We start from the raw sequence: 17,233 nt of genomic DNA, 5'->3' as shown, positions 1-17,233 counted from the left end.
TGTTTCCTCACAGATATCATAACTAAAACGAAAATTTGCGAATCTGAAACAACTTTTTTAAATTTTGTCAATTTACCAAAGCGTGAAAAGATCCCTTTAAACACCTATTATGAACTTCATTTGTTATTGATAAATTAAAAAAGCAGCATAGCAAGTGTAAAATCATAAAAATAAGTCGATATCCTAGAAATTGTTATGTTTTGTTAAAACAGCATGGCAAAATAGGAAGAACTAATTTGGTGACATCTGTAAAAACTATTTTATACCGTTATGGGTTTTGTTTTGTTTGGATAAGTCAAGAAAATGTGGAATTATTCTTAATGTAATTTAAACAAAGATTGATTGATTGTTAAAGACAGAAATGGCTTGAACATCGTGGAATTCATCAAGATGTGATAGATATTATTGTTCGTGCTCTTCGTTACTGACATCCTTGATAATATAACTCTGATCTTGAAGTCATATTTACTATAAAGGTGATTCTTATATTCGTCGCAGCTCGATATTCTGAACTAGTGCCGAATGTCGCTGTCAGAACTGGCTCGACATTCGCCCCAGCTCGATATTCGGGACTAGTTCCTAATGCCTATGTCAGAGCAAGCTCGATATTCGTCGAAGAACGATATTCCGGACAAGTGTCGAATGTCGATGTCAGAGCTGGCTCGACTTTCATTCCAGCTCGACATTCGGGACAATGGTGTATATGACAGTTGTCCCGACGTTTTTTCCAACGTTGCTGCAACGTTGTATTTAGGTTGCATTCAAACGTTGTATTTTTTAATTCTTTTTTTTAAATAATATAAAAATAAAAACTATTTACTGCCAACCGCCCTTTCGAGTATTATCGGCAGAGATATGCACACTGTCGAGTCCGTTTCCTAGAAAGAACAAGTACTTGGTGTCTATAGAGGGGATAATGAAACGCTCCCTGAGTAGAAATCGTACTTTATAATAATACAGTTCACGCATAGCATCAATGAAAATATGATTTCTTGTAAATTTTAGAAATTCAATTTTTAAAATTTTACAAATCAGTTGCTTAAACTTAAAGATGCTAAATGAACATTAACTCAAAATCGCCGAAAAAAATATATTATTTAAGTTGTATTATGCATTAAAATGGTAGAATCTAGTTTCAAAGTTTCAACCAAAAATAAATAGTCAAAATTTTTGTCTAAAACTTTCAACAGTCGCCGTGGTGTAGTGGATGAGGTGTCCGCCTAGCGATCGGGAGTTGGTGGGTTCGATTCCCTTTTCTTTCTAGGAAAAGGACTCGGAAATGTCCATAACTGCCGTTAATACTCGAAAGAGTATATTATTATATTTATATATTATTTTAAATAGAATTTAAAATACTGCGTTTTAATGCGACCTACATACAACCGTTGCAGCGACGTTTGGAAAAAAAAACGTCGGGAAAACTTTCATATACACCATTGGTACAACCAAACTGCAACGTTTGACTGCAACCTAAATACAACGTTGCAGCAACGTTTGGGTGCCCACTGGGAGTGCCGAGTGTTGATGTCAGAGCTGGCTCGACATTCGCCCCAGCTCGATATTCGGGACTAGTGTGGTAAAAATCCTCCAAATTATTAAATCGTTTCGCGTTGCAACGTTTTATAATTTTCAGGTTTTTAAATCGTCAAAAGATGCATTTATTGGATATTTTAGAGCATGGTGAACGTTCAGTATTACTGTTTCCTGTCAAATAGCATAATAACAACGAAAATTGCGAATCTGAAACATGTTTTTGATTTTGTCCATTTACCAAAACGCGAAAAGGTCCCTTTAAAAATGGTATGTCCTTCTCGAAAATAGACATTGTACCTGCCAAATGAAAAATATAAATTATCTCACTTTAAAGCTTACTTCTTCCCTTGGGAAAAAATAAGATCCGTCAAAGGCCTGTATCTGCATAACAGAAACAACAGAATGGAACAAATTCCACACTTCATCTGTAGGTCATGTAGGTAGGTACCCGCAAACCAAAACTCAGCTCATTATATGAAAGCGTTGCGTCAAAAACCTCTGGAAAGCAGAATGCTGGACGGAGAAACAGACGGACAGAATGTGAGACTGCTAGATGCCACCCTACCGGGGGCATTAAAGTCTGCTAAATATCTGAAAGCGTTTTGTAAAAAAATCCAGAAACAGTTATTAAAGAGAACATTTCTAAGTCCAATGCACATAACTTCGCCAATAAAACCAATGGACTGCAACCAAACCCACACTTCATCTGTAAGTAATATACTTAGACGCACATACAAAAGATCAGCTAAATATCGGAAAGCGGTATATACAAAAACTCCGGAAACGGTTATTAGAGAGAAAAGTTATAAGTACAAGGCCCATAACTTTGCCAAAAATCAATGGATCGGAAAAACGCCCACTTTATCTATAAGTAAGTAAGTAAGCTTATTGTAAACAAAGATATCCGGCCAATAATACATCATGTAGACATAAAAAAGAGCATGAATAAATCTATATCACCAACATCCTGTGAGAGCCAAATAAAGCCGAACCCATATTTAAAAAGAAGCTCCTTTACATCCGTACACAATTTCGCCTTCCAATATCATCTAATGCCTTTAACATTTTATAAGTTTTTTTGGTTATCTTCTATCAGGCATCTGGAGAAGTTTACACCAGTATTTTATACATTTTCAGTGATAAATGACGTACATTGGTAAACGGCCACATTCTCCTAAAGCTACACAGTTATTGACCGCAGTTTTAACGCCCAGAAAATACTTGCAAGCTTCTATTTGTGCACGCTCTATTGAATCACTATATGTGAATCCCCATATTTCTGATCCGAATGTGAGTATGGGTGTAACCACGGCATCAAATAATTTAAAGAATTCTGTACAGCAGAAATATCCGAACGGCATTAGGTATTCTCTAATGGCAAATAATGCTTTTCGTCCCTGAGCGGCTAATTTAGTTTTGCAGCCGACCAGCATTACTTTGGGGTATATAGGATGCCCATATATTTATAGACGGACGTTGTATTTACTGGACAATTATTGAAATACCATATCTCATAGTGACGTAATGGACCCCCATTTCTAAATACCTCAGGGTTTTTTAGATTTAAATTCATGCTTGTTAAGGTACAAAATTCTGCAATAGCATTTATCTTCAACTGTAGATTTACAGCAGTATCTGCACAATTTGCAATTTAATCAGCAAAAAGTATACGAAATATGTCGGGGATATCGTTTGTGACAAAGATTCCAGCATCGCACTTTTGTCGAATAAATGAACACAGATCATTTATGTATTAACTGAATATAATCGACGAGCACAAGTCCCCCTGTCTAGTGCCGATGCTACAAACAAACGGGCTCGAAATAGCGCCGGGGCTCGTGCGTTCATAACTTTTAAGTTTGGAGTACATCGAGGTCAAGACATTAAGTACGTTGCACTGGATTCCTTTACGCACAAAGCATGTGAACAATTTATGATGCACCAAGGAATCGAATGCCTTTAAAGAAATCCACATATAACACATAGAATCTATCCACTGGCTTAGAAATATATTTTTGCACCAAGCTCTTTAAAATAAACATATTATCGGTAACCGAATATCCTGCTCTAAACCCAGCTTGCGCCTCATCAATTAAATCTAATTCATTTGCAAACCGGGTTAATCTATCATTTATGATGCCTGCAAATATCTTGTACATAACGTCAACTAAAGATATACCTCGGTATTTTGAAGGATCACTTCGCGAACCCGATTTATATAAAGGTATGATGATACTTTCACTCCAAGCATCAGGAAAGCTTCCGGAAGATAAAATCTTATTGAAAAGTACATTTAAAATAGGGGTTATAACGTGCTTAGTATTTATGTAAAATTCCGCACCGATCCCGTCTTTACCTTGAGATTTTCCACGCTTCAGGTTACTGACACTTGCTTTATTTCGTCGTCTGTAATTGGCGAATTTAATATATAATCGGCCTGGTCGTTATTCTACGCATTTGCATGTACATCAAAATTGTGTAGTGGGTTTTCTGATTCTTTAAATAGCAAAGATTTAAAGTATCTAACCCACTCATTGGGATTGATAGGTGCATGAGTTGTTGCTGTAAACCTATTTCCTTTAATAACCGACCAAAAATACTGCGGATATTTACGGGAGTCAATTAAAACTACGTTTTTTTATTTTGGCATATACTTTTTGCGTGACATTAGTTTTTGAAGGACCGACGTGCATTTGTGTACAGATGAAAATCGGCCGGTTCATTCAACCAACGAAAACGCCTGAGCAACGAATATTTTTCTCGCTTGGCTTTACTACACGCGCTATCCCACCAGAGCGGAGTATAAGTCATGTAAGAAGACTAACATCCCAAAAATCAGCTTCATATCTGAAAGCGTTAATTAAAAACCTCCAGAAATCAGTTATTATAGAGAAAATTTATAAGTGTAAGGCCCATTACTTTGCGAAAAATCAGTGGACCGGTAAGGAACTCATATTTCATCTGTACGTCATGTCGGTAGACCCACATTCCAAACATGAGCTAAATATCTGAAAACGTTTCGTAGAAAACCTTCGGAAAACGGATATTATAGAAAATGTTCTTATAATAAAGTAGATTTCAAAGTCCAAGGCCCATTTTGTAATGTTTTATATGTTATTGCAGTGGTTTTTTTTTAAGTATTTACTGTGCTTGCTAAAGTATTTTGAGTGTTTTCAAAAGTATTTGCAGTGTTTTCCTAAGTAGTTGCAGTGTTTTCTAAAGTAATGTCAGGGGGTTTTAAAGTATTTACAGTGTTTTTTTTAACCATTTGCAATGTTTTCTAAAGTATTTGCAATATTTTCAAAAATAGTTGCAGTGTTATTTTAACAATTTGTAGCGTTTATAAAGTATTTGCAATATTGTATTAAAGGTATTGTATTTTCTTACGTATTTGTAATGTTTTCAGTAGTGTTTTCAATGTTTAGTTTTGTTTTTCTCAAGTCTTGCAGCGTGCTTTTAAGTATTTTCAGTGTTTTCTATCAAATGTACAACGTTTTCTCAAGTATTTGCAGTGTTTTCTAAAGTACTCACAGTGTGTTGATAATTATTTTCAGTGATTCGTTACATATATGCAATTATTTCTAAAATTTTTCCTATTTGGTCTATAGTATATGCATTATTTGCTTAAATACATGCATTCCCAGTGTTTTATGAAGTAGTTGCAGTGTTTTCTTATGTATTTGAAATGTTTTGAAAGTATTTGTTAGTAAAATTATTGCAATATTTTCTTAGTATTTGCTTTGTGTTCTAAAGTGTTTTTTTAAGTATTTGCACTGTTTTAAATAGTATTTTTTTATGATTTCTGAAGTATTTGTAGAGTTTTCTAAAGTAATTGTAATATTTTGTTAAGTATTGGCAATGTTATCTTAAATAATTGCATTGTTATTTGAACCATTTGAAATTTTTTCTTCAGTATTAACTGTGTTTGCTAAAGTATTCTCAATGTTTTCTAAAGTATTTGCAGTATTTTGTAAAGTGTTGTCAATGTTGTCTAAAATATATGCAGTGTTTTCTAACGTGATTTCAGCGTTTTTAGTATTTGCATTGCCTTTAACATTATTTGCAATGTTTCCTTTAATATTTACAGTAGTATTTTAACCATTTTCAGCGTTTTCTGAAGTATTTGCAGTATTTTATAAAAATGGTACCGTGTTTGCTTTAGTATTTGCAATGTTTTCATAAGTATTTGCAGTGTTGTCTAACTTTTTGCATTTTTTTTATTAACGATGAATAATTTTGTATTTTAAAGGTTTTGTTAAAGTATTAGCAGCGTTTCTAAAATGGGATTAATGTTATGTTTAAGCATGCGAAGTGTGTTCTTAAGTATTTGCAGAGTTTTAAAGTATTTACAGTGTTTTCTGTGGTTTTTGCACAGTATTTTCGTAAGACTGTGCAATATTTTTAAAAGTATGGGCAGTATTTTCTAAAGTATTTGCAATGATATGTTAAGCATTTGCAATATTTAGTTGTGTATGCTTAAGTATATGCAGTGTTTAACAGGGTACATGTATATGCAGAGAAAATAAAAATAAATAAAAATTAATTGCGTTGTTTTCTAAAGTATTTGCAATGTTTTCTAAACTATTTGCAATGCTTTCTTAAGTACTTTCAGTAAAGTGTCTACAGTGTTATCGAAGTATTGACAGTGTTTTCTAAAGTATTTTATGTGCGTTCAAAGGTTTTTGCCATGTTTTTTAAAGTATTTGCAATGCTTTCTTAATTATTTGCAATATTTTCTAAAGCTTAATTTAGCGGTGATGTATTGTATTTGCAGTGTTTTATAAATTATTTGTTGTATTTTACAAGTTTTTGTTAATGTTTCGAAAGTATTTTCAGCAGTGAAGTATTTACGATGTTTTTATGCATTGGCAGTGTTTTCCTACGTATTTCCTTTGTTTTTAAAGATTTTTTCAGCAATTAAAATATTTCATATTTCATAAGTACATGTTTCACGCTGTTTTTTTTTCTTTTGCACGTTTAAAATATTGTCGCAATTCCAAAGGAAAAATAAATAATAGTTTACTCTGCATACACTTAGTTTTCAAAATATATCGTAACGAATAGATTGCAAACAAACACAAAGTTAAATCATCCATGGTTCTTTATTTTAAACATTCAAATAACACATCCAACAAGCATACACAATTTTATATCGGTAATCTTAAGCCAATTTATCTGTGTACCATCCACTGTCTAGGCTTAGACGCTAGCATAAGTATGTAAATGATATTAGTATATTCAGTTAACTGAAGTGCGTGGTAATGTATGGCGATAAAAACACTTAGCAAAATGTATTTGAAATAAAAACAATAAGAAAAAAAAAATGTCAGCAACGTATGAGAAAATTTACTTACATGTTAAGTGATATTAAGATTGGAACAACCGATAAATCAATAATGTATGTATCATAAACCCTTCAATACATGTATGAAAAACAAGTAAACCACAGTATGTAGTTTGTCGCATAAGTAACATAATGTTTTATCCAACAAACACATTGAGTGTGCTGCTTTTAAACTCGGGTATAAAACTCTATCATTAAACAACAGCAAATCTAACAATCTAACAGCAAATTTATTTATTATACAATCACGGACTATAGATTACAATATACACTCCGTGTATACAATAATATGAAAGGACATAGATGCATTTATTAAAACAAGCTGTTGCTACGGTTACGGTGTGTTATTTTTCTCCAAAAAATCATAACAAGTGGTAAAGAACTGATTGCTTATTCTTCTTTTTGAAATTTTTCGTTATTTATTACTAATACTTTGATTGCAAGCACCGATTGACATACAGTGAACACTAAATTTGTATGGAAACTGAAATAAGTCTTTAATAGACATGTCAAAATGTTAGCAAGTAAAAATTAATATAAACAAATTAATTCATTGAAAATGGCAATATCTATTCAAATAAATATAACAAAAATACGTTCACGAAGTTTGCGACTAGTTGGAACTGCACAAATATTGGACCAGGCTGCTGGCGCTCTCAACCATGCCGCGCTCGTCTCAACAGCTTCTGCAGCCCCATCACAAAATGTAACATTCGCGACCGGATTAAGAGATAAATAAAGGATTCGGGATTTCTATACGTTTTGCAGTGGTAACCTCCCCTTAAAAAAGAATAGCTCGAAATCAAACCGGGGTTTAATGTTTTTGAACAAATCAAACTTATAAACAATTGTTTATTGATTTATAAGGACAATAATAATAGTAAGATACTAAATTGAATACATGTGTACACTAACATAATTCGATCAATTGCGCCGGGATTTTGGCATTACATATTAGACGAGATATGGAGTTAAATACAAAACAATGCAAACATATATTTAATCATTGCATTCCGTAAGAATTATTTTGCGACTTGTTTAAACTTAAAACATGTTAGATATGTTTATGTTTATTGTTTTTATTTTGTTGAAATTCCTAGTGTAAATTAGACGCATTGTATTGATTGGTTTACACAAACAGCCAGTGAACGTAAACTTATTGGCCGCAATACCTAATGATCGAAATGAATGCGTCGCTGTCTTATTCGGAGCTTTAGACATCATCACCTTAACTGCTCGAATCCTCTTTAAACTGAGAAAATGGCTGCTCTTCAAAACGACTTGTGTATGAACAGCATCTGCACACCCGGCGAAAATAAATGAGATTTCGATTACAGCATGTAACCGAATATCTGCCCCCGCTTAGACAGCAGCTACATGGGGCAGCGGTTGTTGGAGCAGCAGTTGTAGGTCTAGTCGTTGTTGGAGCAGCAGTTGTAGGTCTAGTCGTTGTTGGAGCAGCAGTTGTTGGAGCAGCAGTTGTAGGTGCAGCAGTTGTAGGTCTAGCAGTTGTAGGTGCGGCAGTTGTAGGTCTAGCAGTTGTAGGTGTAGCAGTTGTAGGTGCAGCAGTTGTAGGTGCAGCTGTTGTAGGTGCAGCAGTTGTATGTGTAGCAGTTGTAGGTGCAGCTGTTGTAGGTGCAGAGGTTGTAGTTGCAGCAGTTGTAGGTGCAGCAGTTGTAGATGCAGTAGTTGTAGGTGCAGCAGTTGTAGGTGCAGCAGTTGTAGGTGCAGCAGTTGTAGGTGCAGCAGTAGTAGGTGCAGCCGTTGTAGGTGCAGCAGTTGTAGAAGCAGCTGTTGTAGGAGCAGCAGTTGTAGGTGCAGCAGTTGTAGCAGAGTCGCAGACTTCAAAGTTAGCAACGCATCTGCCTTTAAAGCACATCTGAAATACAAGTGGTTTATTCAGGCTTGCGTTTTAATTAATTGTATGAAAAGACAAACGTATATGAAATAAAACAACATGTCACGTAAACCATTTGGTCACACTCACCCTTCCGCTACCGCACGGGGTTCCATTCCACACGAATCCGAGTCTCACGCCGCATGCACCGCTTGCATCTCTACACGCAACTTGACCGTAGGCGTAACATCCCGCGTCGCCGCTGATCGTCTGAATACAAAAAATTGTCAATGTGAATCAGGGAATTACTTTCAAATGTAAACGCTAAATTCAAGTTGCTAGTTTTCAAAAATTGATATGCAAGCAATATTTTTTTATTAAGATTACGCTGGTATCCTATTGATCTAAGATGTTTTTCAAAATAGACATCGAAAATCAATGTTGAAGGGATGCTGTAAAAGATATTGAAAAGCATTTGAAAACATATGCAGTGACGATAATTATTTTTTTAAGGGAAAGATTTAAGATCGCAAAAGGTACAAGAAGTCGACAAAAAGTGGTTAGGTGGAAAACCCGATAAGTCTGGAGACATTTTTATATATGTTATAAATCAGTTGAATGTCTTTATCAAGCATAAGTTATCATGGTTTTAAGTAGTTGCTATTCAGATGAAAGAAGAGGTACCAGCAGGTTGAGCAGGAGTCATCATGCTATTGCGCCCTTCATCTGTCCCTTATATCATTAATGTCTAACTATAAGTAGCATTGCAGTATCGTCCGTGAGCAGTAACATTTGCTTATGTTCACTCGTGCATATAAAGCTTAATAGCCATTTGTAATCTTAAAACATTTTAATTTTTAAGTATAGATACAAATACATACCCCGCTGCAGACGGCACTTGCGGCATAGCCAGTTCGCTGCTGACACTGATAGTTAAGGCTGTTGTCTCGCTGACCCAGAAGGCCTCTGCAAAACGAGGCTCTGAATTGCTCGTCCGTAAACCCATTGTTGGCGGTGCAGTCGGTTCGTCTGTTGACAATATAAAGGGTTTAATTAAAGAGACCTTTTCACGATTTGGTAAATTGATCAAATTGAAAAGAAAAATAGTTCAGATTTGCAAATTTTTGTTGTAGTAATGATATTTGCAAGGAAACAGTAATACTGAACATTTACCATGCTCTTAAATATCCATTATATGAATCTTTTGACGATAAAATTATAAAGCGTTACAAACGCGAAACGGTTGAATTATTTGGAGAGATCTGTTGTTATTGTTATATTATGTGACATTGCTTATATATAGCATAAAATACGTCGCATTTTATAACAGTTCTGATGGCCGAGATGTTTCAGCACTAGTCTTTTACCTCAAGGATCAGTGGTTCGGGCCCAGTTGTGGATTGCCATTGTCTTTCTTTAATTGTTTTATTGTTAAATAAGGTTTAGTTCAAATGTTTATATTTATCAAATTAAAGCGTTTGATTACAAACTTAGCATGAGACAATCTGTGTAAAGGTCCCTTTAATAATTAAGCAATGAGACAATCCATGACAAAGAACCTGCAAATATATTTTGTTTATTTTCTACAAGTGTCTCTTAAAAATGCCTTTTATTGCAAGTAGCCCTTAATCATACGATTTACAATAAAATGTCCGATTTCTATACCACATAGAATACAAGTCTACCAAACAATTAAACGTCAGATAAGAACACTTCGCCCCTAGCCAACTCGAAATTCTGATCGGGATATCTGGACCTAAAAACATCATATTGCTATCGTTCATCACGACAGTATTTTGGCCAATACTAAGCTAAACATTACCCGTTCAAATGAGTGATAAACTGGCTTGCGCTGCACGTGGAGAACTTGCTGTATGTGTCCGCGGTCGTGGCGGACGGATTGAACAGATAGGCGGACATGACGTTCACGCCGGCCGGACAGGCGGTGGTCTGGTCGTGATCAGATCCCAGTCTGGGAATAAGCAAAGATCAAACAATTATTTATAGGTTTAGAACTATTTTTAGAAGAATAAAGCATAAATATGTAAATATGAGGACCTCGTGTATTGTATGTTATTGTATTAACCCATTTATGCATAGCGTCTAGAAAAAAAGGCCTTGGCAAACAGCGTACCCAGATGAGACGCCGCATTATGCTGTTTGCTTAAAGGATTTCTGTAAGAAATACTTTAAATACAGAAATAAACCTACTACACAACCTTAATTTTGGAAATAAATTGATCCAATTTAGAAGGATGGGAGAGTCCAATAGGCATCAATGTATTAAATATGTGTTATTGACACTTACGCGTGTCCCAGTTCATGTGACGCCACCCATGCCACGTTTGATGCAGAATACTCGTTGATGGAGTACTTGTAATTCGTGTTAACGCATACTGTACCCACGTACGCGTATCCTAGCAACCCGCTGCTTCCATCTTCGCCAAGAAGATCTAACCTGCAGCAATATAATTGCGATAAGAAATTGACGCTGAATGAAAAAGCATGAACAGGCATGCATCCACAGAAAATTACCATTTTAACCCTGTTTGGACATCATTAAAACAGTTTATGTGTTTTCGACCGAATATTAATTAAACATTTTTACAACGATTCACAATTGAAAAATGTTCATGTGTTAAAAAGTTAAAAGTATGACAAATACCGAAATAAATAAAAACAAAATAATACCCTGTAAGAGCCATGGCGTGCTCATGTTGCCTGGATGTGAAACCACTGCTGAAAAACGATCTCAGATCAGCGTCAAATGCTGTACCTGAACGAAGAGTTGTGCCACTTTTGTGGTTTGAGGACCAGGCGAAATCAGACCCGAACTGAAATTAGTAACACATTCATATGAATATTATAGAATCGATCATACCAACTTACATTAATACTTGTATATGAGGATCTGATGAATCGTCAAAAATTTGCAAACCGTCTTTTCGTGATTAGTGTTAAATAATATGTGTTGCTATGAGAGAGGGGTAATCACGTGACAAACAAGATGGCTCCTTCCCACTCCGGGAGCGTTCTTAAGATCTCCCTCAAAGATACCAAGTACTGGTTCTAATCCCAGGAAACGGACTCGAGAGCGTTTAAAATTATCATAAGGCTTTTCATGCAATCGAGCTAAAATAAAAAGGTTTAAGCTACTCGTGTTTGCTTCAAATGGTATGTACTTACACTTGGGTAGACCACGGCCGCAGGGTAAACGTAAAGGTCAAGGGCGCCGGCAGACGCCTCTTTTACGGATGCGTAGAAAACATTCATCTGCATTATATTTGATATCTCATTAAACACATTGCAAACACAAAATAACCGAAATGAATATTTAAGTAATCGAACATTGGCTACAGAATAAGCAAGTGATAGATAAAAACAAAAAATATAGGATTATATAATTACTCCAAAGATAATGTGATAGTTTGTGAGCGTTGCTTTACGAAATGTATTCAGCTTCATATTCTGACATACGCAATCTTACTAATCTTTTAAGAAATCTTTTAATCCATTTATGCATAGCGTCTAGAAAAAGTGCCTTGGCAAACAGCGTAGACCTAGATGAGACGCCGCATGATGCGGCGTCTCATCAGGGTCTGCGCTGTTTGCTTAAAGGAATTTCTGTAAGAAATATTCTAAATATAAAAATACACATACTAGACATCCCTAATTTTAGAAATAAATTGATCCAATTTAGAAGGATGGGAGAGTCCACTAGGCATAAATGGGTTAAAGTCAGACCAAATCCAGTGCTTACCTCGTTTACCAATAGCGCCATGAAAACTTCAGCTTCTGCTTGAGCCGCCGCCGTATTGCCGGGGTGGCGGTCGTAAAATCTAAAATTGGGACAATTGTGAAATACCGGTAAGAGTCACGGTGCTGTTTCAAGCTTCATATGTTTTTTTATCGGATCCATGTGAATATCTTTCGTAGCCGTAAACGTATTTTAAGGAACACTTGAGTGTGATATATACTTGTTTTACCCCCAAAAAACACCACAAAGACTGTTCTTAATATTTGAAGATACGTGTATACATTTAAGTAGATATGTTGATATTCAGGACGAAACACAAGTCACTGGAGTATTGTTTTGTATATGCATAATGTTATAAAAAGCGTTTAAAACTATGATAAAAATGTAACAATATTCAATCCACCACGATAAAAAATCGGGCGTGTGCGATGAACGTATTATAAATAAATGTTTAAATCACGATGAAGTAACGTTTAATATCATTTAAAGCAAGCAGGCTTTTCGAGAGGATCAATATTTCAATAAATGTATCAAATTACGTACTGGTCCATGAAGGCGGTATCCAACGCGAATGCAATTTCAACGACCTTGAATCCAGGAGATGGGAGAATGGAGCGACGGTCTCGAGTCAGTAAATCTGCTACATGTTGCGTTGCAACTGAACGCTTTGATCTCACAACTAAAACAAACCCGAAAGCTTCAGTTTTTGTCTTTTCCACAAATAATACAGGATTACGATTCTGATTGATTGTTTTCATTTCGACTTAGTGTAACCGTCTACAATCAATATTACATCGAAGAATGGTGCTTTGTGTGTAATTAGTGTACGTTGAGCAAGTTTTTAAATATGAATATGATTTTGAAAGATATATGTCATAGAATAGTCAAATAACATTAAGTTTATTTAACGAGTTCGTTTATTTATCTATTTATTATACCATCGGGTGGGTTGAAGGTAAGCAGTTCCCCTTCTGTGGTAGCATTTCCGCACTCGGCCTGTTGTACTCCGCCTCCAATATAGCAGGCTTCGTTATTGAAGTAAACAAGCCCGCTCTAAAAATGACGATTTACATAAATTATATGATATATACCCACGTAACTCAAAACAAACAGTTAAAGCATGTGCTGATAAAAAATATGTGTTTATGTAAATTGACTGAAGATCCCTACTATTATTTATCAATAGAGCATGCATTGTACTTCTAAGTAGCTCTATAATAACAACTTCATTTTTGCTTTTAACGTTTTACATACTTCTCGAACTTCAATACACTTGTATGAAAGAAAATGTTAGAACAATGTAGTGTGTGTACTTTTTCTTGCACTATAAAGGACCTTCTGCTTAAGAATATGAAGTTATATCGGTATGTATTTTAGTGTTACCACCCTAACGTCCACTTACGAGATCGCAGTTCAACTGCCAGTTATTGTCTTTGCTCGCTTCACATGCGAAAGATCCGTGTCCGTTCTTATCCGTGTATATGCCGACCTGCTTGGTCTGCAAACAAAGACAGTAATACGGGTTTAACTGGGAATGCAGATTCATTCGTTTTATCAAAGTGTTCATATTGAGACATTGTGATATTATTTATAATGTTTAACCTTCCTTATGTATAACTACTTTGTGCTACCTGTTGTCACAAGAAAAATACAACTGATTCGTTTTCTGTTACATTTTATGTTAAACAGTCTAAACAGATAACATTAAACAGTTAATGAAATGAGTTAATGAGTTTTGCTATTTGTATTGTTTTTAAATTTAGTTCTATTACTGCAACGCTTTGCAGCAGTTTTTTTTCCTATAAATTTTTACAGACGTTTAATGTTTTACTTGTTTTCGCTTTGACGTTTATTATTCAAAACCAATACCTACCTATTTGCCTCCTACTATTGTCAGCATTCTTTAACATCTTCTGTGAACAAAGTAGATCTTTTTATTACAAAAGTTTGACTTATTGCAAATTGTTAACAATATTAAACTCACCCGTTTGCTTTGAACTTTACGGAATCCATTTCGTTCGTTCCCAATTTCACTTTCCGGTACATTCATCTTAGTGTTCAAAATGAGTTCAAGCGCGGTCACTGGAAATCCCTCAATGTCAATGTCGTACTCCAATGTTTCAGGAAGTTTGTTATTACGAAACTCCTTTTGTTCACGAGATTTGAAAGAAAAACGTCTTTCTTTAACTGGAAGGAAATGGATATGGGTTTAATACTTAACACATTCAGATCCTTATATGTGACACTTGGTCGTTTATATATTGTTACAAAAACGTTGTTATTGTAGTACATAGCGCCATATTGTTTTTGAACTGGAAAATGGCATACCCCGACAACCATTGTGTGTTAAACCATTGTGTTCTCCTGCACATACAAATCCTTCGTGTGAGTAGAAATGAAAGAAACATATTCCAGTTTGAAAAACGCTACATTATTAACAATCTGTGATCTTAACCGTATTGTATACGATATAAGTTCATATATCTCAATCTCGAAAACTACTAGTATAAACATTGATTATTCTAACATGTATGACTATTTTCAGGGCATTGAATTTTACTGTTCAATTTTAAATTTAAAAAAGGCATACAATGATGGCATAGTTATCAAAGGTATTCTGAAAAGACTTGTCTTGACTACATACAAAATTTAAATACCTTCATCGTTTTTTCTGCTTCCACGGCGACGAGCAAATGTCGTCTGCAGCAATGTGGTCGCAATTAAGATGAAACAAACGCCGAGCAATAGTCTAGTCATTGTGCTGTTGTGCGGATGAAACCCTTCTGTATGTAGTTGTTTAATATTAAATTTTGATTACACAATCTGAAAAAAAAATTAAAATACTATTTCATATCTGCTGTTTCTGTTTGTAAATAAACAATCATTAATGAACAGATTGATGGATTTAGCACTTATTATTTTTAGCACTTATAATTACGTGTTTGTAAGACAATCCCAAGTATGCGGTTAGTGCGAATTGTTTTGTAACAAATAATTCCCCAATTCTCTGACGTGTACTGCTGAGATTGAAATTGTACACAAAATACTTATGGCTTTACGCGGAGCGAAATACTTCATAGATTGGCATTAAAGGGGAAATCTATCAGATCATTACTTAATCCGTGTTATGAAATTGAAACCAGTCCAGTAGATAAATACTGCAAAAACATTAATATTTTACAGTGAGATGTACGTCAGTTTGTTTCCTTTATCAATTTTTTTATTTATATATAAAAAAATTGTTTATATTCTTTCGCAATTATTTATTTGATATTAGTTTTGATTACACTTTACTTAATGCAAATAATAATAATAATAATAATAATAATAATAATAATAATAATAATAACAACAACAACAACAATAATAATAATAATAAAACAATTATTATTACTATGATAACTTACTTGTTCTTGGTGGTTCGAGATCCCTTTGCGCCTCTGAATTGTTACCATGAAAAAAACCACTTATATATACTTATATATACACTTTATTGACGTCATGACCCCCATAATCAATTTAATGTTCGTGATTAAAGAACAATCGAGTTTCGTCGCTTAAACCAGGCTTTGTGCAATCACCCGAAACATACAGAATCAAATGCTATAATATCTTTGTCAACCAATAAACTATTTACTTAAAAGGCTTGGCTGCAAATAACAACATCGTGACTAACACCGTGTGGTGTCCGAATATTATCGATCGAGACAATTGTCCCCAAGGGATTTTGAAAATCTCGAAACATGCCGCTCAATAAACACAATCTAGTGCATGAATTGACCGTGCTATTTTCGTCGTTATGGTTATGTTGTTGATTTTCGAAAACAAAATTAGCAATTCTATGAATAAAATTTAAACGAATTATGAAGTATAAAAATATATATTATCACTCAGTAATTCATATTAATTTTATGTTACTTATATACACATATATACAGATATACGCTGCCTTATTACTGCTTAAAACAGGTTTTCTATATAAATATGATTTGCTTGTCCAACCCATTTATTTCTTCATTTCGGTGTGTTGTGAGGGGCTAGAGCAATATTTGCCCCCTTTTAAAAAGTATATAGCATATGAATACTATGAAATTGAAGTAAAGGACGTTTGCCAGGCAGGTTAAACATATTCTACAAGTTGTATCTCTGACAAGAAAAAAATCATCAGACTTTTTCAAAACCAAAATCAGTTCATGATTAAACGAAACTGTAAAAATGCTATGATTGTTTTAATACGCTTTTAAAATTTTTACTTTAAGCGTAAAATAGTCTTAACAGTTGCAATCAGACAAAATTAAGTGTGAATAAAACAACAGTAGCACGTCGGTTTTTACGCCAACAGTTGTTTTCACGGAAATTATGACAGCCTTGAATGTCAAGGTCTCCTCTACAGGAACCTACCTTCCTCATTTATCAAATTTCTTTAAGTTTAATTCCTATTAATCAATTATTTTGTAAATCCAAAAGTGATATAAAATGTTGCTGTTAGTTATTGAACACATGATGACGTTTTTGTTATGTTTAGACATTCGACGTTATTCAACCACTTTAATATTTTTACGGTAATCTCATTAAGATAAATAAGATTGATATCAGATTATTATCGCGGAACAATTAGCCAGATAATAATAAATTGTAATTGCGCGATCAACATGGCAAAACTTTACATGCCTAAGGAAAGCTGTCGACGCCATTGTGTAATCTTGGTCATTAAAATGGAGCAAATGTGCGTAGGCGGTGTGGGGTGTCTACATAATTGTGT

General features: G+C 34.5%; 1 protein-coding gene across 1 annotated transcript; it reads right to left on the bottom strand.

Annotated features, from left to right (window-relative positions):
• Positions 1-6,665: 6,665 nt before the first annotated feature.
• LOC127854302 (spore coat protein SP96-like) lies at positions 6,666-15,940 on the bottom strand. The gene is made up of 14 exons (XM_052389394.1): positions 15,879-15,940; positions 15,129-15,294; positions 14,456-14,658; positions 13,874-13,969; positions 13,410-13,524; positions 13,015-13,150; positions 12,475-12,553; positions 11,901-11,987; positions 11,406-11,548; positions 11,023-11,172; positions 10,537-10,686; positions 9,596-9,743; positions 8,865-8,984; positions 6,666-8,756 (listed from the first exon to the last, which is right to left on the bottom strand). The coding sequence occupies exons 2-14, from the start codon at positions 15,226-15,228 to the stop codon at positions 8,106-8,108; spliced, it is 2,178 nt and encodes a 725-aa protein (XP_052245354.1). The 5' UTR covers positions 15,229-15,294; positions 15,879-15,940; the 3' UTR covers positions 6,666-8,105.
• Between the last annotated feature and the right edge of the window lie 1,293 nt (positions 15,941-17,233).

The sequence above is a fragment of the Dreissena polymorpha genome, chromosome 12, assembly GCF_020536995.1.
Source record: "Dreissena polymorpha isolate Duluth1 chromosome 12, UMN_Dpol_1.0, whole genome shotgun sequence".
NCBI classification, from domain to species: Eukaryota; Metazoa; Mollusca; class Bivalvia; order Myida; family Dreissenidae; genus Dreissena; species Dreissena polymorpha.
This window is presented reverse-complemented; position numbering and strand designations above follow the sequence as displayed.